This window comes from Mustela putorius, unplaced genomic scaffold, assembly GCF_011764305.1.
Source record: "Mustela putorius furo isolate JIRA1106 unplaced genomic scaffold, ASM1176430v1.1 tig00537248_pilon_pilon_pilon, whole genome shotgun sequence".
NCBI classification, from domain to species: domain Eukaryota; kingdom Metazoa; phylum Chordata; class Mammalia; order Carnivora; family Mustelidae; genus Mustela; species Mustela putorius.
Window position 1 is genome coordinate 8701492 of NW_025422387.1, and position 27047 is coordinate 8728538.

Sequence of the window (27047 nt, forward strand, 5' to 3'; positions counted from 1 at the left end):
TTCCCTCCACGGTCACGGTCACTGTGAGAGGAAATGAGGAGGAGAGAGGCCGGGGACAACGGACATTGTCCACAAAGCAGGCACAACAGGTGCACTGGGGACAGGAGATGCAAGCTGTGTAATTAAGGCCTCTAGACACCTGTTGGGAGCTCACCCATTCACACCCCTAGCAGGTGGTTCACACCTCTGAGGAACGGAATAACCAAAAAAAAAAAAAGGATCAGAAGACCGGATGAAAGATATGAAAGCTCTCCCCATCTGTAGCCCACAGTCACCGCCCTAGCCCCCTGAGGCAGCATTTCTGCGAAAAGCTCCCACCTAAGTCCCCTGACCCTTATGGAGAGTTGCACGGAGCTGGGCAGGTCTCCAGAGAGGGAGACTGGGTGGTGCGCCTGCAGAGCTGTGTGGCCCTGGGCAAACGCCCTAACCTCTCTGTGCCTCACACATCCTGTTTCCATAAGCAAGGCTGTGCAGAGCATATTATATGCTTAGCCAACATTTATCAAGCACCCTCTGTGTGCCTGTGGACAGAGCAGCATCCACAGTGGCTGAGATTATTGTCTGGGGGGCTGGGGTGGCTCAGGGACACTAAACCGTAGGGACAGATCTCCAAGAGGGGCTGTGAGGGGAGCCGGGAGTTTGAGAGACCAGGACAGGCCGAGACGTGCTGAAGGCGTATTTTAAATCATTAGTTCCAGTGGGCACGAACCAGGCACCATTCCAGTGGCCTGCAGGCAGGACTGGCTCGCCATTTGCAGGGTCCAGTGTGAAACGAAAACTTAGGGCCTCTTGTCCGGACGGTAAGAATTTTAGGACAGCGACCCCAGAGCACTGAAGCCAGCATGGCGGTGTCGGGGGCCACTTGGTCACGAGCACTCAAAGCCCACCCTGCTGGCAGAAACTCCTTCCTGCAGGATCACTGCCTTTCAGGAGCCGAGCAGCCCAAACTAAGGCTGCCCATGGGATATACCCCTGTACCTCTCTGCGCCCTGGGTTCCTCCTCCAGGAGAGGTGCAAGCAGCTCTCTCACACGTGGGACGTGGTCAGTCTCTGTCCAACAGCTCCTGAGAGCTGAAAGCTGAGCCATCCCCTTCCACGGCGTCTGTGCAGTCAGGGCTCAGCCCTTGCAACTCGGGTGGAACAAGTCCTGTCCATCAAATGCTCTCTACTTGAGTTTGTGCGTAAGGACAGGGGCGGGGGCCACAAGCTTTAGGTGGGGTACACACTTAGGTCCCATCTGTGGGGCTGTTCTCTGAACCATCCTCTGTGCCAGGGACCTCCAAATCCAGGCTTTCCCTTGGAGTGAGCAAAGCACCCCGCAGATCCACAGGTTCGCACACACGGCTACTTACCCCAGAACAAACCCAGACAGGAAGGGAAGCGGATTCCCCCTTCTTCTCCTGGAACGGATACTGGCTTAAGACTGTGCACACAGCACTGGGAGCCAGGGGGCCGTTTCCACCCCTGCTCCAGCTATGGGGTGAGGAATCTGCTCCCGGAACACATGCACACTCCTGCACACACCTGCACACTCTAGAGAATCCCCGTTTGTCTTCTGCGTTTCCTTTCTGGGGTGGAGAGACCTGTGTCCCCCCGTACTGACTCTCTCCAGCCCAGAACCAGAAAGGATCACAGGGCAGGAGGGACATACTTAGAAAAGGAGAAAAAACACTAAGAAAATGGCCCAGAGGACCGTTGAGGCTCTGCACTGCCGTCAGGCTGTCCAAGGTTCTAAGTCCGGCGCCACCAGTTTTGTGCTGTTTGATAACCACAGCTAATGTTTATCAACCACCGGCCCCACGGCAAGCCCTGTATGAAACGTTCGGCATGCGGAATCCCTGAGGCAGTCATGGGGCGTGGGAGCTGGGTGCCAGCCAGCGGGCGGAAGGCCCCAGGGCGGGAATCTGGGCTGGGGAACGGATTTCCTCCCTGGGAAAGGGAGGCAACACTGCTTCGCAGGCCTGTTGTGGGAAAAACAGACCTGTACTAACGCAGAGCAGTGCCCGGCACAGGTTGGGCTGGAAAATGTTACTGGATGATAACAAACACTAACATTTTTACTTCGCTGTCCCCGTAAATGACAGCACGCACCATCAGCAGCATTCCTACTGTTACTTTGTGCCAGGGGAAACTGAGGCTCAGAGGGGTGGTGGCAGAGAAGAGAAGCGCTGTCTAATCCACTGCTATGTCTACTCCGCCTTTTCTACAGCGCGGGCCTCAAACTGTCCCAGGTGACAATCCTGCAGGGACGTGGCTCTGTGGCAGCTCTCGGCCCGTGTTGTTGCTGGGTTCAAGGGGCTGCGCTGTGGTGCAGGCAGGCCTGACTGCAGGCTGCTGGCCTCCAGGGACGGCGCAGGCCAACACTGCCTTGGTGGGAAGCTGCTGCCCCAGCTCACAAGCAGGGCCCAGGAGGCGGGGGAGGGTGGGCCAACTGCCACCCCCCAGTGGGTGCTCTTGACCATGCTGTCCCATGGCTCTACGCTCACTCCTGCACACCCTGAGCGTGTCGCTGTCTGACTGTCGCTGTCGCTTTGCTCCCTGGGCTCCCACAAACAGTGAAGTCCTCAGGGAAGGAGACTATCTCTCCTAAAACAGCTACGTGCCTGACACCTAGCACAATGGCTGGTAGGAACAATATGTTCACAGGACAGTGGTTCCACTGACATGATCTCAGGGGCAGTGTCCTTCCAGACCCGGGAGAAGGACAGCAGGCTGCAGAGAGGAGTGACTGCGAGCCATGGCTCTGGGACAGACCACTGAACTCCCAGTCCTGGCTCAGCTGTGCGTCCTGGGCAGGACACTTCATGTACCCAAGGTCTCCAGCGTCCTTCCGGGTGCAGAACAGGGATGAGCATCCCTCTGCCGAAGCAGGGCCGCACAGCTTAAAGGAGAAGACACAGCACCAGCAGATCCACAGCCAGGGCCCAACACAGAGCGAGGGCTCCATCAGAGGGAGCTAGGATTCTGGTAACAGCTCCAAGGACAAGCCCGCAAAACCGGCCCGCGAAATGGACCAGGCTGGTTCCCCTCAATCCCCAAATCCTCCCCTGGCTCTGACCTTTGCCGGCCACTGGCTTTTTTGTCTGAAATCGGGTTTGTGGTTTCTCCGACAAGCTTAGCCCCGCTGAGAAGGCGCACAGCGACCCCTGCTGCCCGCTGCTGGAAGCTGCCTCCACCCCTAGCCGGAATGCACAACAAAGCAAGGTGAGCCCTCCAAGAGCGTTCGTTTCCAAGGGGTGGCGGGAAGTACCGTCACAACAATGGCAGGGAGAAGAGACTCCGCGTGTAATTACGTTCGGTGGACACTAATTCCCTGTCTTCTCAAAATAAATATAAAGCGAGAGATCAAACACAGCGCTTTTCCTTCCCGTCTTGGTCTTTTGTTTCCCTGGATCAGTGTCATCCTAGATACACTGCGGAAACAAGTGAAACTGTCATTTCGGCGGGATACTATTTCCTGATCAACACGTGCTGTTTGCAGCAATCCTGTTTTGATCTGGCAGTTCTTAAATTGGACTCTCTTTTCAAAAGCAGAAGCATGTTAAAACAAGCAGGCGCGTGGGGCTGAGGATATGGGCTCTCCTGTGACGACCTCGCTCGCGCACTCCTCTTGACTCGTCTCCCTGGGTGCGGGGAAATGGAAAACGTCCCCCCAGGTTGTGACCCCGTCTCACCAGGCTGTGGCTGCCCCGCAGGGGACCCGGGATCACAGCTAAGACTCAGCTGCTAGGAGCGGGCAGGGATGACGTCTGCACCAGCATCCGCTAACCACGCCTGTTAATGAACGGCACGCCGGCAGACGGTGTGGCCCAGAGGCGAGAGGGATGGCGAGTTCTGAAGCAAATCCCACAAACGGCTCCCTACTCTTTACACCAAATGAGTGCACAGCGGTAGAGTGCATACAAAGATACGTCTTTCTAGTCCCCAAAATACAGGATTTCTTGTTTGCATCCACAACTGACCTTGGTAAGTTAATCCAATGAATAAGATGCTGACCGATGATTTTAACGCAGACCTAGCTCTCTCGATCCCGCAGACCAGGAGGCTGTGGGTTCCAGGGGGCCCCCGACAATCTGTTTGGTTGGGGCTAATTCCAACTGCCATTACATTCTGAGGGCTGGATGGTCTCTCTCTGTGCCACCCAGCACCTGCCTGGGGAGGGCCCTGGTTTTAAACCTCTTCCTGTGATGCCCTCCATAGACACAGTCTGATCCAGGGCTTGGTTCTGAGTGCTACCTCACTAATCTCCAATGCTCAACTGTGCAATGTCTCAGCACGGGGGTTGCAAAGTGGTGGCTCTTGGGTTATATCTGGCCACAGATACTGTCCTGTACAAATTAATTGCCAACTTATTCCCTCCAAAATCTGGACTGCTGGTTTCTCTTTCGAAATGTGGGAAAACTGGTCTGATTACACCCACCTTTCTGCAGGGCATCACGACTGGCCTTCCAGCTGCCAGCACTCCCCCAGTCTGCTCTTCCAGGTCCCAGAACCTGGAATTTCTGACCCTGTGCTAGCGTCTGCTGATAGACGGCATGATTTATACAGGTGATTCATTCTTAATGCGAAACGGCCTCTCCGTAAGTAGCCATGTAGACAGTGGTGCCCAACTCTGGCTGGTTGGTAGAACCAGAACCCCTGGGGAGCTCTGATCAAAATATCAATGTCTGTCCCCTCCCCCACCCCCCCCCACCAACAAAATCCAGCTCCCTGGGGGTGGGGTCTGAGCAAAGGTATGTCTATGAAAGTCACCAAGTGACTCGAAAATACCAAGAAGGAGAAGAACTTCAGGCGAACCGTGGGCAGAGCTGAGCTTCAGCCACGTGGCTCCCGCCCCGACCTGCTACGCGTGCGGATGGAGATCAGCCTCCCTTTCTTTCTGTCTCACCTCCGGAGGATGCGGCCTGGCTGTTGCGAGATTTTTCTGTGCACTGCTCTGGAAAGCAGTGTGTGAGTTCGAGGCAGATATATCAGAGGCAGCCGAAAGATGACCTCTGAAAGACCACGGGCCGGCCTCTGGCTGAGCCATCAGAGGACCGCAAGGCCACCTCCTCCAAGGATCCTGTGGCCTCCCCACCCACACCCCGCACCTCAGACCGAACCAGCGCTTCTCACCTGAAGAGCTCACGGATCTCCCGGCTGTCAGCTTGGAACGGGATGTTGCGCACCAGGATCTTGGACGTGGTCTGCTTTCTGGGAACTTGTTTCTTGCGAGCGGATGTCAGGGCTGGCCTGGACAGTCGGGGGAAAGGGTTCGGGTTATTCAGGGTGTAGGCTGCCCTCCACAGACTCCCCTGCCCTCCCTCTCTGTGCAGGTGAGGGAGTCAAGGAGTCGCTGTGGACAAGGCAGAGATGAAATGGGAGGGAAGTGGTCTCCCGTGGGGGACATGACCATGTTCTCAAAACGGCCGTGGACCAGTCAGGCCACCTGCCCACCTTTCGGTCTCTCCTGCCCGTCATCTGAGAGACCCAGGGGCCAGCAGGGACTGGAGACAGGAACCCTGAGGAGGGTGAGGCCCATTCCACACCATATCCAGTCTCCACTGTCCCTTTCGGGATGCAGCAAGACCCCAAGTGGCCCACAGGGCTTATCTGAGACTTTCCACCGCTCACCCGAGGGGCATCATCCCAAAGCCCTAGAGGAGTTTCTGGCCTGGGACATGGGCTGCGGGTTAGAGAGGAAACTGATCCGGGGGCTCAGGGTCCTCTCCAACGTGTCCGCATCTCACACGCACTCCTGCATCAAAGCGGGGCAGAGCTGTGAGCAAGAAGCTGATAATCGGGCTGTGGAAGCCAAGTCGGACGCGCGGGATCTGAGTGATCTTGGGCAAGTAACGTAGAGGGCAAGGCCCTCTCTGGGCCTCCATTTCCTCAACGGCACAATGGCCTTAATAAAAGGGCTGGCCTCGTCATACTGTTTGAGGACCTGTCAAATACTCTGCACGGTGCCCACGAGGAGTTAAACTTCCGTAAATGGCGGCAAGTTGTCATAAAGACGACTGTTACCACCTGCTTCCGTCGGGCCTGCTCCGCGTCACCTCCTCGAAGGAGGCGCTCCCTGAGGATCGTCACGAAAGCAGCGACTCACACCCCCGCCCCGGCTGTGTCTTCCTTTCCGGCACTCGCCACCGCCTAACCGCATCGTATGTATTTGCTTGTGTTTCCCTTTGCAGTCTGTCCTCTAGAGCTGTGCTGTCCAATATCGTGGCCACAAGCCACACGTGGCCAGTTAAATCCAAGTGAAAACAAAATTCGAAATTCAACCCCTCCATTGTGGAAAAGCCAGCCTCCAAGATGGCCCCTGTGAGCCCTGTTTCACAGTATTCATGCCCCTGGGGAGTCCCCTCCTGGGCTCTGTGTGACCAATGGAAGACAGACGTCAACAGTGACCCCCAAGACGAGGTTGGCAAAGAGACTGTTGCCTCCTTCTTGCTGCCCCTTGGATCCATCAGTCTGTGGGAAACAGGAACACAGGCTGCGCCAACAGCCGTGTGAGGGCGCCATCTTGGAAGGGGCTCCTTTAGTCCCGGGGGGCCTTCAGATGAGGCTGCAGCCCTGGCCGACATCCTCACAGTAACCTTGAGAGACCGGGAGATGGAAGTGCCCCACTAAGCTGCTCCTGAGTTCCTGAGCCGCAGAGACCATAGGATAATAAATGTTGGCTACTTCAAGCTAGGCCTGGGATACCGTTATGCAGCAACAGAAAATAGAACTGCCACCCCCTTAAGTGCTCAAATGCCATATGTAGCAAGCGGTCGCCGTATTGGACATCATAGATGCAGAACATCAGAGAGGAATGCCACCACTGCAGAAGGTTCTGCCGAATACATGGCCCTAGTACATGAGCACCGCAAAGAAACTCCATTCCCAGCAACTGGGCAGAGTATCCAGAACATGGCAGGTTCTCTCTGGTGTTCTGTTGAACAGAAAGATGACTCGATCAGCACTGGCTGGGCAATGAAAGCTCGCAAGGGGACTTTAGCTTGACTCCCTGCAGACAGGCTATGGAAAGGAAAGATCCACCGCTGGCAGAATGCTCATGGGCCTGGCATGTGCCGGGCGCTTCATGCACAACCTCCAGCTGGTGCGTTTTACTTCGCAGGCCAAGTCAGCCACCCAAGGTCATGCGGCTCTGGGACTAGAACCCACAGCTGTGGGGCCGAATGCCTGGAGTCCCACTGTTGCCTCACAGCTCAGGAGCCCATCCCATACCAGGCCTTCTTCTCCCAAAGGGTACTCCCTTGGCACAGACAGGGCTGGGTGAAGGATACCAGAAGTGGTCTGGGGCCTGGGTTCACAAGCAGCTTTGAGAACAGAGAGGGAAGAGAAAGCAGCGGCTCCAGGCCAGCCCCGGGCGGCTCATCGGCTCAATGACCACAACAAACAACCTGCTGGAAACTACCAAAGAAACAACTCAAACCGGCCCTAGGACCGTCAGAGGCACTTCAGGGGGATCCGCTCATTTAGACATACTAGCGGGTAGAGGGCAGGAACAAACCAAATTCTTAGGAAATAAACCCCAGTACTTCAGGAAACTGGTCACTGGGCAGACTGGTCTGTCTCCATCTCTAATGCCTACCGAATCTCTTTTGAATTAACTAGAGGCTGTCTCTGGGCTCTGTCGTCCAGCTCCAGGAGAGAAAGCCCCATAAAGGCTGATGTCTAAGTTTTTCTTGCTTCTCTCGTTCATCCAAAGCCCCAGCAACTTGCAACTCATTGGTGGGTTATTTGTATCACCAAGACGAGCAGGACGTGGTTATCTTTCCTACTCTTGCTCCTTTGGTGACAACACATGTGCGTGAAGCACTGACTCAAAGACGGGAACGGTCCCGGTTCATCACAGAAACGGGCCTTGGAGCTGGCAAATGGGACACCAGCTTCATGAAGAAGAGTCCCACACAGTGAGGGGTTCCGGCTGGGGCGGGGGGGGCGGGGCGGTCATGGCAAGGGTCTGGGGCACCAGCACCAGGCAGAAGGGACTGCCCAGGGTCAAAGCAAAGATGGGGCATTGAAGACTCACTTGGTGGCTCGTTCCGAGATCCTCACTTCCAGCTTGTGGCCGTCTACGACGTGACCCTAAGAGATAAGGACAACACAGCCTGTCACTCTGTCCTGCCAGAAATACTCACCCGCACCCCCTGTCCTTCACCAGAGCGGGCTTCTGCGGAGGGGAAGGGAAATCCCAGAAGGAAGATGTTCCCAGGCAGAGGGGCCAGCTGGAATCAAGGACAGAGAACAGCTTCTCCTGGAAATGGCTCACGCCGAGCCCAGGCAGCAGCTGCTGGTCACGGAGACCCAGCCTTCTAATGTCCTCTCGAGCCACGCGTGGGTCTTGACCTTTATGCCACTGGAGGGACACAGAATTTTCCATCGTGTATAAGCATCTGCAGGCAAAGGAAGCCCCTTTGGTCTGGCTTGCAGAGTGAGAGTTCAGGTTAGATTGGATGCTTAAGAAAAAAAAAAAATTTCTAACCCACAGAGGAGTTGCAAAGAAACTCACGTGGGTCCCTTAAGGCAAAAACTGGTGAATTAACAAAATCACCCTCGAAAATCGCTTAAATCTCCCATAAAATACACTGCGCATAGTTCCATGTAAACAATTCTCGGAGGCAACATGCGTGTACATGTGCGCATGGGGAAGTACAGAACGTAATGCGGGAGGCGTGCGGGGTGCCGTTTTACAGAAGCCTGTAGCACGTGGCACGTGCTAACGAGGCTGGACTTCCAGGGACTCTTCAAAAGCAACAAGAAATCACACTCCGGAGATCTGGTAATGCTTGCGACCCGCCTCCCCACGAGGCAGCAACTGGGCCGAAGCCGATAAGTGGGTGCCCCTTCGGGCAGGCCCCAGGGCCGGGGTTCTGCTCTGGGTGATGCCTGCCTCTTTGTCCCTTATGTTTCCCCCCAGCTCCCCCGCCCCGCCATCACCGAGGGCATGTGAGTCTGAGCCCCGGTGGAGACCAGAGAGCCTTTCAAAGGCAGCAGAGGCCCCAGGGGGCTCCCTCCCCCATCTTCCTACTCCAAACCAACTCAGCCCTTTCTGAAGTTGCTTTAAGCCAAGGTCATCAAAATTCTACAAAAACAATCATATCAGCCAAGTGCCCAGCTACATCTCGAACAGCCCCGAGGCCATTCCCCTGCAGGGGAAGCTCTGCTGGGCCAGAGAGGGCCCCTGGATGGGCGTCCTTTCCACACTGAGAACAGCCCAGCTGGGCCCAGCCCAGGTGCATCTCGCACAGGGAGAAGGAGAGCTGGGGATAGTGGGCTCCTGGCCGCGCCCTGGCTTGGAAACTGGGCTCTATTTTACCTTCCCACTGCTGGGCCTCATGCCAGGCAGGCCATGTCCTCCCTTTTTCTTGGGCCACAGTTCTCTCCTCTCTAGAGAACTGAACATGTAACATCCTGAATACGGCTTAAAAGGGTCTCTGAGCCTCTGGACGCCCATCCATGGACTTGGGGCTAGAAGCCTGATCTAGAGGAACGATCACGAGTGCCCTGGCTGCAGGAGGAGGGAAAGGCAGGTGGCAGCGGGGAGCACGTGGGTCTACAGAAAGAAAGAGGAACGTGGCGGGGGGGGGGGGCACTCCTCCTTATCCCCTCCGCCGAAGGCCCTGGGGATGGGGGGCAGCGGGAAGAGCGTTGAGGACACTGTCCCGAGCAGAGGCCTGGCTCACTGGGGGGCACAAATCCCAGGCTGTCCCACTCCCTGTGGCCCCAGTTCAGCTCCTTTCCCACTCCCCCTCCTGAGGACCCTGTAGGAAAGCACTGTTCTTTTCTCTGAAAAGGATGCAGAGTCTCTCTGTCCAAACAGCTTGGAGTTGAGATCCCTTGTCCCCACTGCCTCCACCCCGGCCCAGGCCAAAAGCCTTTCCTACCTGGATGACTCAGTGATCCACTCTCTGCACAGCAGCTCGAGTGACTGACTGGAAGCATAAACCAGTCCCCTCCCCGGTGTGCTCCAAGCCCTCTGATGGAATCTCACTGCCTTACACTGGATTCCATGGTCCTTAAAATGCCTACAAGATCCAGATCTAGGCACCACCCACCCCACACTTCCTCCTGCCACATTGGCCTCTTTCTGCCTCTCAAACAGACTCAGTTCACTCCTATCTTAGAGTCCCTGCCTCAGGCCCTTTGCACATGCTGCCCCCGCCAGACTGCTTCCCCCAGATCTTTATGTAGCTGACTCCTTCTTGTCAATTAGGTAGTAGCTCAACTGTCACCTCCTGAGAGTGGCCTCCCCAGACCACACAGTGTAAAGTAGCCCTCCCAGCCCATCCAAAGTGACTGCTTCATTTCTATCCAAGCACTTCTCATGACCTGGTCCAGTGTATTTACTCAGAGTTCCGCTCTGCCAGGCTTCCCCGCACCAGGCACAGAGCTGTGGCTTAACAAACACATGGCAGTGATGACAGAGTGCTGAGGAGGGTTCTTCATTTTTCTTGGGCCACAGTTCTCTCCTCCCTAGAGAACTGGAGGAAGTAAGGGGCCCAGGAAAATGTGCCCTTCTTTGCACTCTCACTCAATTTCGGGAGCACTGACAGGTGGGGACCCCCCACCCCGCCTCCACTACCTGCCAAGTGCCTCCGGGGACCTCAGCTGAAATCCCCACCTTACCTGGAGCTGCCTGAGAGCCTTCTGGGCCTGCTCTGGCTTCCTGTATTCCACGAATCCAAATCCCATGGAGAGCAGCGCTCCTGAAGGAGAGAGGCAGAAATCACTGGGGTGAGGTGGGGTAGGGGGTAGGGGACAAGAAGGCGGAGAAAGCACAAGCCCAAGTGCAAGGGTTCCAGCAGGCCCCTGGGCGTCCACTCTTCTCTCTTCCTCATACCCCTCCTTCGTTTCCAAAAAGATTTCCACTCCTGGCTCACCATGGATTACCAGTCATCTTGAAGAACCAGTCGATGAAGTTATAGAGCCGTCACCTGAGGCCCAACTGACTGTTAATTAACAGATGACTGACATGATAATTAACTTCGTAATAGAATTCCGCCTTTGGGAGGGAGAAGGAATGAACACGGATGACCATCGCTATGACAAGCGGCACAGCGTCTGCCTGGGCCGTCCTCTGCTTCCACACATGACGCAGATGAATATGTGTGTGAAAGCCAAAGACACTGGAGACTTCCCCTTTGCAGGTCTTTCCGACCATCCGATTAGATTACGGCTGCTCCTGGGTTTCAGATGCCGAGGTCAGATGGGGAGGGCGGCTGCATTGTCCAGACCTCTCTGGCCCCCTCCTTCTAAGGCCACGAGGAGCAAGGGAGAGCTCAGAAGTTTATTGGACACACTTGCTTCCCGACGAGGTCTGTGCGTGTTCTGTATGTACGTAGAATTGGGGGGCAGCTTGTATTTTATGGGGCATTTGTCTGGTTACACCTTGCCCTACAGCCAGAATGTGACATGTGCCTCCTTCCCCACAACCCCATGTTATACAGGATGCGTTCATTTCATTCTTCCGTTTTGTCACAGCTGAACTCAGAGAGCTGGTTCAAGTCTGATGGGTCCAGATGAGGACTGAGATATACACCTTCAATTCGCTTGCCGGTCCCATCTTTGCCTCTACTGTACTGTTTTCACAACCCCGTGCTATCAAGTGAGGCCCCGGTGCCGTGAGGAAGTCCACGGAATTGTCCACACGTGGCTCTGTGGGCCACAGATGGGAACCTCAGACAGACCCGCTGGCTGCCAAGCAGTGCTACCCTGTGACAACCATGAACCCTGGTTTCTTCAGTGGATACTGGAAAGCACTGGAAGATCAGGTAACTCTTGCTAAAGTAGGCAGAGGGGCGTTCCTGAGAGCTGAAAGGTTGGCTCCACAGCGTCTGATGCCTGCGAATGGGACAGTGACCCTACAACCCACAGATGCAGCCCCAGGCAGAGCCGAGGGCCCCTTTACCAGCCCAACTCACCACCTGGACTTCAGGGGTCACCTCCCTTCCTGAAGCCCCCGCAAGTGAGCCTTCACGTCGCTTACTTGGTACTTAGCTGCCTTTCTTATGTCCCAAACTAGCTTTGCAGCTCCTGGAGAACCAGGCTCGGTAGAATGTTCCAGAGGTTCTACATCTGGGTTGTTTCTCTTGGAAGACCCAGGATCGGTCTCTGCCTGCTATTCTCCAGGACATTTCCAGAGCCCAGAGGTGCTGGGAAGAGGGTACAGTGTCAACCCCAGTGGCCCATCAAATGCACTACTCTGAGACCAGGGGACAGTCCAAGGTCCAAAGCAAAGAGTCTAAATGCAGAAGACCCTGACGGGCACGGCTGCCTCCACGCAACATGGCGAGTCTCTGGGGATGGACAAAGAGGGACCATTTCAGGAGGGCCGCGTGAGAGTGTGAAGGCTTTCCGAACAAGCAAGTGAGAGTTACCCTCGCCCTCCACCCAAAGCCACAGGTCCTTTTGCAATCATCCTTCCTGACCGGTTTCGTAAGGAATACCTGCTTTGTTCTTCTTCTTGGAAACAGAACAGCTTTTCACCGTCCCCGCTTTGGAAAACACCTGGAAAGGAATGTTAATGTGTGTCAGCAGTATTTCAGGCTAACTCTGCAACTGGTGCAGGCGCATCCTGAAAGACAGAGGCTACAGATGGGGCCAGGGCCCCAAGAGGCCAGGACTAACAGCAGAGCTAACAGCCAGATCACGCCTGAGGTACGGACACGTATGGACTCTCTTAATTCTAAGTGTCAGACCCTTGGATTATCTCATTCGTCCTACTCAGATCTTTAAAACCACTCTACCAGGGGCGCCTGGGTGGCTCAGTCAAGGATCTGCCTTCGGCTCAGGTCATGATCCTGGGGTCCTGGGATTGAGCCCCATGTCGGGCTCCCTGCTCAGCAGGGAGCCTGCTTCTCCCTCTCCCTCTGCCCCTCTCCCTGCTCCTCTCTCTCTTCCATGCTCTCTCTCTCAAATAAGTAAGGATATAAATAAATAAATAAAATCTTAAACCAAAAAACCACTCCGTGGGAAGATTCACCTAACAACCCCATTTTACAGATGGGGAAACCAAGGCACAGAGAGGCTAAAGGACTCACCCAGGATTGCACTGTTAGCCAAGAGTGAGGCCGGGGGGCACCTGGGTGGCTCAATGGGTTAAGCCTCTGCCTTCGGCTCAGGTCATGATCTCAGGGTCCTGCGATCGAGCCCTACATCGGGCTCTCTGCTCAGCAGGGAGCGTGCTTCCCTTCCCCTCTCTCTCTCTGCCTGCCTCTCTGCCTACTTGTGATCTCTGTCTGTCAAATAAATAAATAAAATCTTAAAAAAAAAAAAAAAAAAAAAGAGTGAGGCCAGGATCCACGTCCAGGCAAGTCTGACCCCAAACCTGGGGCGACATGAGGGGAACCCTGTGGGCTGGGCGCTGCTCCCTGCGGTGCCTCCGATGGGCTCATGGCCCTGGGACAGTGACCTGACCTCCTGAAGCTCAGGCCTCACATCACACGTGCGGAACCTAGACGTCACCCTAGCGGTGACTCCCAGCTCCGGAGTCTGAAGCTCGGGTGCGTCTTCTAGGAAACAATTCCCGACGACGCTCCCGTACTGGACCCGGGAGAGCTGCACAGCGGAAACGAACACAAACGACACGCTGTCTTCACCTCTTCCGAGCAATCCGGCACCGCTGGGACCTACCTCTTTACAAAAGCAAACCCAGCCCAGACCCAAACGGACTCCGGAAGCAGCCAATGAGAAGTCCCAGGGTGCATTTCCGGTTGCTCCACACAGTGAATCTTTGCCCCAAAGGTGCTGCTGCTTTGGCCACCATGTCCCTGTGCCGTGGCTGCTCTCCCAGCCGGCAAGAGGACAGTCACGGCACAGCCGCTTACCCAGGTGGCCTCAGCGGAGGCTCTGTCCTCTTTTGCCTCCCCAAAAAGGAGACACGGCAATCTCTCCCTCCAGATGCAGGCTTGCCCCCCGCCCCACCCCTACAGCACCATTTCTCTGGAACTCAGTGGACCTCGTTCCCCCATCTTGAATCCATCTGTGCAATTTTGGAACTCAAAAGAATTTTTAGAAGTCAGTGAGTTCAATCCTTATGGCCACCGTTTTTTTCAGAACCAGTCCATGGCTGTCAGCCTGCTCGTAATCACTGGCATTGAAAAAAAGAAAAAGTGCCAAACCTAGTTCACAGAAATCTCCCCACAGTTCTCAGCCCAGCGGAGACTTTGCAGACCCTAATCCTTTGAAACTGGAGGCCCCATTTCCCTTTCTCTGGCCAATTCCTTCTCAAGGGCCCCCAACCCCACTCAGGGTAGGACTCACCTGGTATTTCCCAGACAACTACTTGGAGATGCTCATCTTTGCACCCTCTGCGCCACCCCCCAAGAACGCACAAGCCCCCATCCCATCCATGGATTTCAGGCAGGGCTGCCCTACACCCATTCCCGTGTCTCCTGCCTGCTCCCATCAGGCCAGGAGGTTGTGCTAACATTTGCTTTTGGGTGGTTCACGCCACAGAAACAACTGACGGGGCGTGGGGGAGGTGGGATGGGGGATGGCTTTGTTTTCTGAATGTGCCATGCTAACACACACAGACGACAGCTTTCACACTGCACACGCCTCCCCAGCCGCCCTGACATGTCCCCTTCCATGTCTGTGGGTGCCCTTCCCAGCCCCCAGGCTGGTCTGCGCACGGCTCAGGTCCCTGGGGGAGATGCCGACGGGACAGCCCAGCAGGGATGGAGGGGCTGGTTGCTGGCTGTGCGGCCCCGTATCAGCGTGAACCAGATTTACCAGCCGAATAAAGCATCTAGAATGTTAGCAGACGGGCTTCCCCGCCCTATGATCTCCTTCCCCGTTCTCAGCCATCACTCACGTCCTTCAGGGTCTCCTCCGTCGTGTTGAAGTTGAGATTTTTAATAAACAGAGTACACCCAGGGAGGCTCTCTTCCTCCTCCTCCTCTTCCTCTTCCTCCTCTTCTTCCACCTTCGCTGGACTGTCTGCAGCTCCTCCCTCTGCTGGCTTTTCATCTTCTGGGGTCTTGTTGTCTGGCACTGGGTCCCCCCAAAACACAATACCATTAGATGTCAAACCCATCAAAGGTCTAAGTCCCGGGGCCTAAAGCACAGAACCTGCTAGACCAGAGGGGTTCCGACTCTGTGCGGGAGGCATTGGGAAGGGGCATGGATTGCCAGCGACCGCGAGGTTCTAGCTGCTCTTTGGGGGAAGCTATGGGGAGACTGGGAGGGGGGGCGAGGTTGTCCTGCCTCCAGCCACTCTTTTAAACAGAAAGGAATATGAAACACAGACCAGAAGTCTGAGCCATGGACTAAGCCCTGCTAATGTGAGCCTCAAAATAAATTACTGTGTGAACTGTTCTAGTGAACCCAAAACCGAAGTAACGTGTTACTTCGCAAAAAGTGACACGGAGCGAACTTTCAAATTAAAATGGGACTCAAAACTTACAAAAAATTACAGGACAGCAGCAAAATGTGAACACTGTAAGACCCCCATGAACCTGAGGAATGTTACGTTCAATTAGGATCCCCAACGTACATAACTTCAGGGAGCCACACACTAAGAGTGTGCCTTATCTATATTCGACAACATAAATTCAGAGTTGCACATGATAGCCAAATACTGAAAAACAAAACAAAACAAAACAAAACAAACAAACAAACAAAAACAAAAAAAAAAACCCCTACCACCACTCAATACTCATAAATAGGACACTAGGACAGTTACAGCGCCACCAAAGAGTGGGACGGTATGTGTTCGTTAAAAATGATGTTTCTGAGGCCTATGTGAAGACAAACAAAGACGCTTAGGATGTAAAAAATTATGAGAAAAGTGAAGATCTGAACTAATAAACAGCATAAACCCAACCACGTTCCGAACACACAGCCGAGAGACACACGGGGGAGCGAAAGCTAGAAGGGAAGGCAGAACGTGTCCTGGGTGTTTCTGGAGAACGGGATTACAGAGTGCTGCTGTTTCCAGGCCCCCAGCCCTCCTGTCACTCAGAAGGAACAGCATTTCAGGAAGGGGGAAGGGCAAACAGGAGGCTGTGTATCAGCAGGTGGGTGTGTGGCTGCGGCGCAGGCCAGCCGCGGTGACGTGCGGGGACGTCACCTGGGGGGTGACAAAAGGCTCAGAAGACTGAGATCAGCACCGTGACCTCTAAGAAGTCCTGCTGTGATGAAATGCTTGCAGTTCAACGTCCTCAATGTCCCCAAGTCCCATGATCAGGGTCCGGGGTCACGTCCCACCTCTGCATACAAGCTTCTGAGGCTCCGCCCACACTCTGCGGAAATCGGGGTCCATCTCAGAGGTTTTTCAAAGTAGTCATGAGACGGCACCCTCACACCCATGTGGTTCTGAGCAGGGGGCCCGTCCCTCCACACGGATCCAAACCTGGCCTGTCCTGCCCGGCCCCAGCCCCAGGGAGGCAGCTCTGTGAGCCGGCTCCCGGCTGACAGACACAGCCTTTCCTCCCACACGCCTGCACTCAAACACTTCAAGCTTCTTGGGGTTCGAATCCTCCCTGCTCACTCTCACACCGAGTACCCACACCTCCTCACGTCTGCCTCCCCTGCCCCTTGTGAGGCAAGCCGAACGCTTGCGAGGCCTAATTAAGCTTCAACCGATTTGTCATGAAACAACCCTTTCAAGCCCTGATGGCAACGGGTGGCCGTGATGATGTCGTCTGTCTCACATGAGCTGAACAGACAGCCTTTGCCCCTCCTGCTCCCCCGGAGGTGAACCCAGAACTCAGACCTTCACTCCAGGACAAAAAAGAAGAAATCAACACAAAGGCTCCTCCCCCACCCAAGACACTAACACAATTTACCCAACAAGGGACTCCATGGTGTGGCTGTTTAAAGTCCACGTTCAAAGCAAAGCAGGGTGGACAGAGTATTGCTAATGATGGGGAAGCGAAGCTATGCAAAGTAGCTAAGACTTCGGGGTCTGAATGAGAACTTCAGTCGAGCTGAAAACCACGACCTTCAGCAGGGAATGACATTTCCACCCCACTGGCTCTCCTTGCATTTGCCATCTCGGAGATGAAAGCCGGGAGTGGGGGGTGGGGAAGGACAGCTGAGTAGACCCCCCCATCCTCCCACCCCTGCCCCACACACCAGGCACTGGGCTCGATGCCCCAGGTGCACGGTCTCATTAATGACTATGGGAGCAACGTCACTAAAAGTAGGTGGCCTGTAACCAACGCTAGAGGCTACTGCCTCCGAGCCCTAAATCTGAGGGATCTTCAGGTTGGGAGAGAGGTTCACAGAAGACCCAAGAGATTCTTTTTAAAGAGAAGACAGAGGTGGGGATGATGGTGACCAAGAAGGTTCATGGTTAGCTTTAAGGGGCAGCCCCTGTTTGGTACCAGCCAACTGCTGCTATCAGAGGACAGCTCAGGGTGGTCCCACATGCAGTTCTTCCAAGAGAAGCTGAAAATCCACCTTTCGACAGAAAAGCCCGTGGTTTTTTAATCTCAGTAACTAACTCAATGACCTGTGGCTTCTTTACCAGGCAGTGGTCAACCAATAAACCAAGCAGCTCATCGGGCCTTGGTGCAGTGCTCCCTATACCCAGCCCATGCACAGTCCACCAGCAGAGACCGCCGGCCCTCCCAAGGGCCCAGAATCCAGCTGGTTCCTGGTGTCCCGGGGGCTCAAAGGCTCCCCAGGACAGCAGCTCAGGGGAGCCCAGCCCCATCCTGCCTCCCTGCCCCGTTTCTAAGAGCCGTGTAAAGGGTCAGAGGCACCTGCCCCAGAGATGGGATATTTGCGTTTAGTGAAAGCTGAATGAAGCTTATGGTCAGGGTTGGATCGTGTCCATGGCAAGTGAGCTGCCCTTGCCCCTGCCCAGAAAGAACAAGGGAACAGTGAAGGCGGCCAGGACCTACGTCTGCCCCAGGTGTGTGGCTGGTCTGGCTCACCGGCTAATCGGTCAACCAGTAGCCCTGACCCCCAACATCAGGGACGAACGGCCAGCTTGAAATAAAAGACATGATTAAATTGGCCTGGCCCTCCTCCCAGAGGTGGAAGCACAGAGGTGTCTGTGGCTTCTCTAAACCTCGGTGTCCCCAGAAACCACTTGCCTGCATCCATAACTGCCCCTGGGATGCTGGGAGAAGGGACAAGATAAGGGGGCTAGTTTTGAGATCTGCTGAAAAGGAGGGGCCTGGAAAAATCCAGGGGCCCACAGACTAGCACAGAGCGGTGAAAAGCACACAGGCCTGAGGAAGGAGTGACCCGGGTCAGTCAGAGTCCTGGTGATGTCACTCAGTAGTGGTGTGGGCCACACCTCAGAGTCTGGGGGACCAGGTCCCTGCTGGCCACATCCCTGGGGAGGCCTTTTGCTCCCCAAGCGGCCAGGCAAGGCCAGGCCCGGCCCGGCTGGGGTCCACACCCGCGTCCCTGTCCAGAGAGGTATGTCGCGGAGGCCCAGTGCCACGGCCGCGAAGCCCAAGGTCATTTTTTTCAAAGCACTTCTGCTCCTGGTCCGAGTGGGGAGACAGAGAAGAGAACAAAAAAGGAGATACTGTGAAACTCAAACAGATGTTTGCCAACAAAATCACCAGGAAGCAGAGAAAGCGGGAAGAAGTAAGGAAGGGAAGCAGGGCAGGGCCAGAGGGTGGGGGTGCGGCTCGGGTTGGGGGAGGATTTCAAAGCAAGGTGGGCTGGAGGGGGCTGGGGCAGGCCGGGAGGATGTGCTTCCATCTGTAGTTAGCACAATAAAACCCAGTCACGCATCGCCACATGGGGCTTTATTATAATCAGGCCGCAGAATTTACTGTGGCCCCCCCCTTCCCAGCTCTGGGCGCTGAAGGCTGACAGCAGAGACTGTTATCAGTTGCAAGCAGCTTTCCAGGACCTCCCCCGACTCTGAGCCCTTTATCTGGAGGTGAGGGTCTTGCTTGTGGGGAGATAAAACACACTGTCCCCCTCCCTCGAGACTGGTACAGAGAACAGGGAGCTTTCCAGAAAGGAAGGAGGGGGTGGGGAAGAGAAAAGCTCCATCCATTCCCCTCCCCGCTCCCTTCCTTCGGGGCCTGAGGAAGTCTAGGGCTTGGAGGCTGGCTGAGCCCCCACGCGATGGATTGGGGAAGCTTCCGGAACGAGGTAGAGGCCTAGGCAAGGGGGAGGAGCAGATGAAAAGCGACAGTGCAGGAGGCTGGGGAGGGGGCTCTGTATGCGATTCGTGTCAGAAAAGGAACAGAAAGGACAAAAAGAGGCCCAGGAGGTGAGCTCTGTGGGAATGCACCTGGTGACGTGGGCCTCAGCAGGGCTTGAAATCAGTCCAGACACGCACAAGCCCTGTCTGAAATCGGGCCCGCACCCGGGCCCCTCTGCCAGGCTCCGTGGCCTCCTTTATGTGAGTCTCATCAGCCCCAAGAGGCAGGGCCTGTCAGGGGGAGTCTGTGTGGGAGGCTCTCGACACGGCAGCACAGGCCCCAGGAAGCAGGGCACAGTGGGGCAGGCTGGACTTGGGTACACGGTCTCTGCAAAGCCTCTTCTCCATGAGCTCTAGGATATGTCCATCCACACGACCCACTCTTGCTCCCACTGCGACATCTCAGCCGCCACCAACGGCCCCCATTTGTTCCCCCACCAGGCCTCGTCTGGGGAAGAGGGTCTGCGTGGCACCCACCCCGGCTCATAGCTGGTGCTCATGGCTGACGACAGGCTGCCCACCCCGGCTTCTGCTGCCAAAGCCACCAGAGACGCAGAGTTTATCGGTGCCTTCCCTGCGGGCCTCACCATACTCTCACCAGCGCCCTGAGAAGTCGGCACGGTCATCATGCCCATTTTACAGATGCAGAAACCGAGCCTCAGAGAAGGATGGCGGCTCGCCTGGGCGCAGGGCTGTGAGAGGACAAGAGAGATGGTAACTTCCCCAGGAGCTCCGAGCTGCACCCTGAAGAACCCGAAGTGCTCGGGGCAGGGCCTGGCACAGCGTGAGCACCCTTGGGTTCACTCAGCACCCTGCACTGCTCTCCTTCCGGATGCTGAGCTCCAGTGGGGAGCCAGCAGAAATGTCCCCGCCCTGTGGGATGGACTTTCTAACAGCGAAGTCAGGCAGACAGACACCAAGGAAATGAGCCTGTTTACGGTTCCAGGAAGAGGGCTAAAACACAGCAAAGGGTAGCTCGTGGGGCGGGCGTCAATCAGTACCCCCAGAGGGAGCCAGGACTGTCCCTGTAATCGGTGCTGGCACCATCTCGCACCACTCCGACCACTGGGAAGGGGAATGACCACTGGAGGATGACCCCTCCAAAACCACACTTATACTGTGTGCCCGAGGCTTGGGACACAAAAGCCAGGATGACTCTGCCCCTACCTTTCCAGGCAGAGAGAGGCAGAAACCCTTCTTCCTGCATCCGTTCACTCCGCCCACACATGTTCATGGAGCCAGGCTATGTCTGGGGCCTCGTCAGGGGGCGAGGCACCCAGCAGTGAGCAAGGCAAGGGACCACACCAGGACACGTGCAAATGAGTGGGGCCACTTGGCACCAGGCTCGGTGGTCCTGCCAAAGAGGTGGGAAATGGGTCCTCGTTCCTAGCAAGTCTGTACGCCCGAAACAAGGGCCAGCTTTGGCCAAAAAATAATCAGGTTCAGGATGAGCAAGTGAAGTGAACGGTGAGGTGGCTGAAGATTTTGGGGTGATGGCTGGTTAAGAAAATCACAGGACTGTGTCAAGAGAAGTCTTCCTGATGGCCGCAGGCGGGTTTTGAAGGGAACCTTAATCCCATCTGAGGACAGAACTAGGTTGGCATCAGGGGCTACTGAAGATTCAGATGGTAATTAGTAAGCCTGAGGACCGGGGGGCCTCCTGGAGCCTCGAAATGCAGAGACAAAAGAACTCCCCTTCCTGACCGGAACGAAGATACCAGACTAGGGGTTCCCAAGTGCAGACAGCCCCAGGAGGTTTATGGACAGTGAGGGCTATTCAATGAAAGGCCTGCTCTTTAATCTGAGAATTCTGCTCACCCCGTTTTTGCCCTGAGATACCCTTTCTGGGAACGACGGTGGCAGATGGGAGCCTTATTTTCTCAATTCTTATTTCAATACATGGCTAACTCCAATGGGGGGTTGGCTAGGAAAGCGGGGGACACTGCTGATGAGCGCTCCTAACCTGTGGGGAACAGGACCACCAGTCCTTTTCAAAATTTTTCAGGTCTTTAATTCTCGGCTGTGGTCATGAGTGCTTCCGCCCCCTAGGGGACATGTGGGAAACACCGCAGGGACAAGGGCAGTGAGCTTCGGAGGGTCAGGGGCACTGAGCCCTCCCGACTATGCAGTGGGCAGAGGCTGCGCGTGTGAAAACCCTCGCTCTTTGCACAACCATCCCATCAGGAGGGGCCGGTGCTGCCTCGGTGCCAATGGCGTCCCCTCTGCCCCCAAGTGTGAAGCATTAGCTGGGAGGTGGGCCACCCCCGTCCTTGCCCCAGCGTCCCTTCCCTGTCCTGCCCTTGCGGTCCTGGGTGGCTTAGGGACCCTGTGCCACTCCAAGGACCCGGGCAAAAGTGTCTCCTCCGCCAGCCGCCCTCCCTGGCCAGGCACTGGGGCGGGGGCATTAAATAAGAAGGCGCCCACGGGCTCTGCTCTAAATCCCTACGGGTAGATTCCAGCGGTCTGTTCAACCTTTAACTGGCAAACTGTAAAGCTGCTACTTTATGCCGCGCCTGTAATTTCTACGCTCTGATCTTAAGAACATCTTACATGCCTATAAAACCCGAGAGTCTGAAATATGCTGGTCTCCGGGACAAATAAAGAACTCTAAACCAAGTATGTGACAGACCACCGCATGGCGCCCAGCCCTGCTACCTCCGTCCTCCACTTGCCCACGGCCACAGGACACCCTGATTGCAGCTCTTACGGGTTTCTGGCTCTGTCCTGTCCTCTTCTGCAGGGCCTGCTGGTGGATCGCGGGGTTCCTTTGTCTGCGGGGCTGAGCCGGAGAAGACGCCCACTGGAGCCCACTCCAGGTACAGGGGGGCGTGGTGAAACTGCAGAGATAAGGCAGGGAGGCGCTCAGTTCCTCCTGCAGACGGAGAGCCTGAGGCTCACAGAGTATGGGCAACTCAACCAGAGGAACGGAGCCAAGAAGAGTGGCACAGTCTGGAACCTTCTGTGCTGCCTGACCCACGAGAACACCACACTCCCCACCACCCTTGTTGCAGCTTGGGGCTCAGGGGACAGGCCCGAGCATCTGTTGTCATTGGACACACTGGGGTCTCCGTGGGTCTTCTGTGATCAGGGAGTGAAGGGGAGTGGGATGGGGAAGCAGGATCACTTATGAACTGCGGCTCCCCAGGAGGAAGCGTGGAAGGGCGATCAGAACACTTTCTCTCCCTCCCCTGCCTGTAGACCACAGGCAGTGCGTGCACGCACGTGTGCAGGCACATTCTTTCCTTTTACAAAACGGACAAACCAGACACTGATAAGCAGTCTGTGGACAGCTAAAGTGCCTGATAGAGAGAAGCTACTTATCTCGGATGAATGGTGCCCCCCCCATAAAGTTATGTCCACATTCCCAAATCCTAAAACCTGCGGATTTGGGATTTTATTTGGAAAAAAAGCATCTTTGCAAATATCATTAAGTGAAGGATCTTGAGATGAGAGCGTCTGAGTTATCTGGGTGAGCCGGGAATCCGAGGACAAGGGTCCACACAAGACAAAGGCAGAGTTAGACCTGGGACAGGGGAAGAAGACCACGTGAAGACAGAGGCAGAGACCAGACAGATGCAGCCACAAGTCAAGGGACACGTGGGGCCACCAGAAGCTGGCAGGGGCAGGGAAGGGTCTCTCAGAGACTTCCAAGCAGGCAGGGACCTGGGTCAGCTGGATTTCTGACTTTGGGTCTCCAGAGCTGGGAGACAATACCCCAGCTCTGCTGTCTCAAGCCGCTGCTTTGTGGCCGTTGATAAAAGAAACCACAAGAAGATAACCTACTGCTATACATGTGCATATACACAGGACTTCTTTCTCTTTTTACAGAGAAACAGGAGACCGCCGTCTTACAGAAGTGACTTTCAACTTACTGGAAATGCAACATACCAGAGGCTCCAGGAAAGATGGCTCTAATTCGCGTAGGAGTAGAGAGCCAAGGAAAGCGAGAGTGAGGCAAGGAACCTCACGGGGTGCTTCCTGGGGGATGTCTAGAGAGGCCTTCTCGCATGCTCCTGGCCCGGGGAGGCGGGGTCATAGGCCACATGGGAGAAGCTAGTTTGCGACCAGCGACCAGGGCCACCAGCCAGGTCTGCAGTGAGGCTGCTTGCTGGTCCTTCGCCACCACCCCCCTCTGCCCTCTCCCCAGCAGGCCCCAGCAGCCCTACCTTGGAGTAGGCCAGATGTCTGAAGGCCTTGCGGGCCTCCAGGGGCTCCACGAACTCCACGATGGCGGTGACACCGCCCTCGGGCAGCAGCACGCGGCCCAGGCTGCCGAAGCGGCCGAAGGTCTCCTGCAGCTCAGCCGCCAGGGTGCCTGCCGGGACGTTCTTGACCAGGATCACGGTCTTGCTTCGCTCGGCCGCCGCCTGCAGGCAGGGAATCAAGACACATGGGGACAACAGAAGGGAGGCTCTCCAGGCTGACCCCAGCGCCCACCTGCAGCTCTCTCTGCGCCAGGCACCCCTTTGGGACCTCAAGTGCCAGGTACTTGGGGAGCAGGCCCCGAGATCCCACTCCCTCAGACATGGTGCTCCAGGGAGAGAGGTGGCTCCTCGGGGCGAGGAGGGGCGAGGGCCCCAGGTCTAGAGCCCAGGTCACACGTCAGCCCCTCCACTTCTGAGCCACGGCAGATTCTGCCAGTGCCCGCCCACAGCCCTCGCTGGATCTTGCGAATTGTCCCCATCCAGACTGCCAATGGCCAGGATGTGCATCTTGGTGCCAGAGGTCTTGTCCTGGACCTGCAGGGCACCTGCTGTCACACATGGGGCAGGCGGGATGGGCTTGCACGTTACTACTGCGGGAGCAGCCTGCGACACTCAGAGCTACGTGCGTCCGTCCTCATGGTGCGGTGGGGACACAAGTGTGTAGTGTGAGTTCTGCAGTGATCCCCCAGGCAAACAACAGCCGCCTGCTATAGCAGCTCTTACTGTGATAAGCGCACTCTCTGTTGGTCTCCCCTTGAACTTTCTCAACCGTTCTCACTGGCCAGTGAGAACCAACCTTGAACCTCTTCAATCTGCCTCTGGGAGAAGCCCCACGAGACACTACGACGGCCCTGGTACGTATATGTACGTCGGTCTCAGCCCCTTCCCTAACGCCAGGACAGGGCGCCCACTTCACAGGAGCCTCGCAGGGAGGGAATGAATTACACACACTAACACGAGCCAAACGCACATCGAATGTGCCACCCTGTAAATGTCAGCGATCAGTTTACTGAAAAATCAAGTAGCAAGGGCACCAAAGAAGCAAGATATTACAGCAAAACTCCTGGCATATGGGGTATCTGAGCAGGAGTCTTAGCTTAGATATGAATCTAACCTGAAACTCTGGCCTCAGTTTTCTCATCTGCAAAATGGACAGGAACACCCATCCTGTAGGCCTCACTGTTGCTGTGAGGACTGAGTCAGGCAGAGGCCATCTGCAGGTGGGAAGGGCTGGGCCCCAGTGGGCTTCAGGTACAACTAAGGCCACAGAGAATAACGGTTAGGGGCGCGGGCTCTGGGGCTGCATTCTGATCCACACCCAGCTGTGGGACCTGGAACACATGACTCAGCTTCTGTGGACCATGATGGGAACACACAGGGCTGCTTTCCTCGGTTGTCACGTGAGGGAAAGGAATAATAAAACACAGATTTGGGGGAACTGTGGGGAGTCCCAGGAAGTGCGAGCCTTCAGCATCCGTATTTCACACATGCATTCGCCCTGGAGGTTGGCCTGGACAGCTGAGAGGGCTACTCGGGGGTCAGAACTCGAGATTTAGTCTGGGCTCCTGCCACAGGCTTGGTATTTGACCTCTAATCCGCCACCCCCACCGCCTCTCTGGGCCTTAGTTTCCTAGCCTGTGAGAGGGAGTGGGGGATGTGAGCAGGTCTCAGCAGGCTTGTGGGACTTGGTGAACCATCTGTCATCTAAACTCCTACCTGGTGGAGAAGGAGCATTAGGGGTCCAGATTGCTCTCCTACCTGGTCCAACCAAAGTCTTAACTCACAGACTACAAGGGCTCCTAGTAAGCTACTGGGCGGGGCCCCTGCACACAGCCCCCAAGAGACCCATGTGAGTCAGACGGGCTCCTTGTCTGAGCCCAAGGGATATTTTCTTCTTTAGAGACAATTTAGGGATTAATAATCATCATCCCGGAAAGACCTGATCTTGAGATGCCTGTGTGGCTCAATGGGTTAAGCCTCTGCCTTTGGCTCAGGTCATGATCTCAGGGTCCTGGGATCGAGCCCTGCATCAGGCTCTCTGCTTAGTGGGGAGCCTATTACCCCCCACCCCCCTGCCTGCTTTTCTGCCTACTTGAGATCTCTCTCTGTCAAATAAATAAAATCTTAAAAAAAAAAAAAAAAAGGAAAGCTCTGGTTTTCAAACCAACCTGAATCTGAAACCCCATCCATGGGCCTCTAGCCACCGGTGGCTTGCTGACCTGGCACCCACCTGGCTGAAGGAGTCCAGGCTGACCCCGTTGTCCAGGAGGAAGCGTCGTACTTCTTGGACGAGCTGGGTCTCCCCCAGGGCCACACGCACGGCCACGCTGCCCTTGGTCTCCTATGGGAGGGGAGGGGGAAGAGGCCCTGTTAGCTGGCGGGCTGGTGACAGGTCAGCTGTTTCATCTCCCAACAGCCTGAGGAGATGGCTGGGTGGGGCTGGGCCCTGCCATCGCCCCTCGTGGACCCATAGTGATCTCGTGGCTTGGGCTCTGGGTCTCTCACAGTAAATCAAGAGCCCCGTGCCTCCCACTCCAGCTTCACTCCCCACCCTCCATTTCAGCCGAGCAGGCCAACCTCAGCCCCACCTTGGGTCTCTATACTCTCTGACCTCCGCCTACATGGTGCTTACCCACAATCCAATCCCCCCCTCCACCCAGTTTCTGCCTAGATGTCACTTTGCTGACTGGTGACCCTCACTCTCACACCCTCTCTCCTACTCTGCTTAGCCTTCCCAGCCATCACGGGTGTGCTGCACCTGTTTATACATGTCTTCCTTCTCTGGAAGGTTCTAGAAGAGCCAGCCTTCCTGTGTGGGGTGCCTGTGGGATCTGAACTGGCCGCATGCCTCCTAAGTGTCTAAGGCCTGGAGGTGACCGGCCCAACATGGGGGCCACGCGCCACATCTGGCCACTGAACACTAGAAACGTGGCATGTGAGCATCCAGAAGTGCTCGGAGTATAGAACATATGCTGGATTTTCAATACTTAGTGAGAAAGCAAAAGGCGAAGGGATCTTGTCATCTTTCACACCGTGTATTACGTAGACATGGTGTCCTGGCTATGCTTGGGCTATACTGAATTACACAAAACAGATTATGAAAACAAACCTTGCCTGTTTCTTTTTGGTTTTTAAAAAAACGTGGCCATTATGATGTCTGCCACTACACACGGGGCACACATTCTAGATCGAATGGCAGCGCTGACTTGGGAGTGCTGGGCGGGAGGAAATGACAATGGGTCTGTGGTTTATGGGGCAAAACCACAGATCTCCTTTGCTGATTGGCTGGAAAACATACTCCAAGGTTTTGCCGAAGATGGACTTAGCCACAGTGTAAATAGAGGCCTGCACATTTTAAGGAAATTGTGTGACGTAAGGGGGCTGGAAAGATGAATGGGAGAAGTCAGCAAGAATCCGGTTTGACTTCGATGGGAAGAGGGACAGAGACCAATGACTCCCCTTTCTTCGTCTCAAGGATTGCCCCCCCCACCCACAGCTGAGAGACTGTGTGCAACAACACTTGGAGAGGCAGGTGATGTGGTTCAGAGCATGGGCACCAGAGTCTGACAGACCTGTCATCCCATCTGCCTTTTTCCAGGTGCATCACCTTGGGCAAGCTGCTTTGTGTCCCTAGGCCTCAGTTTCTTCCCCTGGAAAGTGGGACAGCAGGAGCACCGAGCTCATCGGGCTGTGGTGAGGAGCACCTCACAGCTGGGTCTCTCTGGCTT

General features: G+C 55.6%; 1 protein-coding gene across 4 annotated transcripts in view; it reads right to left on the reverse strand.

The window, feature by feature from the left end:
* The window catches only part of RBM19 (RNA binding motif protein 19), a 121421-nt gene that overhangs the window by 73616 nt on the left and 20758 nt on the right, over positions 1-27047 (reverse strand). For all 4 annotated transcript variants that reach the window (XM_045073526.1, XM_045073529.1, XM_045073525.1 and 1 more), the window contains exons 14-21: positions 25550-25660; positions 23281-23481; positions 21822-21951; positions 14807-14985; positions 12438-12498; positions 10618-10697; positions 8021-8076; positions 5116-5232 (exon numbers count right to left, since the gene is read on the reverse strand). In XM_045073526.1, the coding sequence (XP_044929461.1) occupies positions 5116-5232; positions 8021-8076; positions 10618-10697; positions 12438-12498; positions 14807-14985; positions 21822-21951; positions 23281-23481; positions 25550-25660 (935 nt within the window). The remainder of the gene's footprint in view (positions 1-5115; positions 5233-8020; positions 8077-10617; positions 10698-12437; positions 12499-14806; positions 14986-21821; positions 21952-23280; positions 23482-25549; positions 25661-27047) is intronic.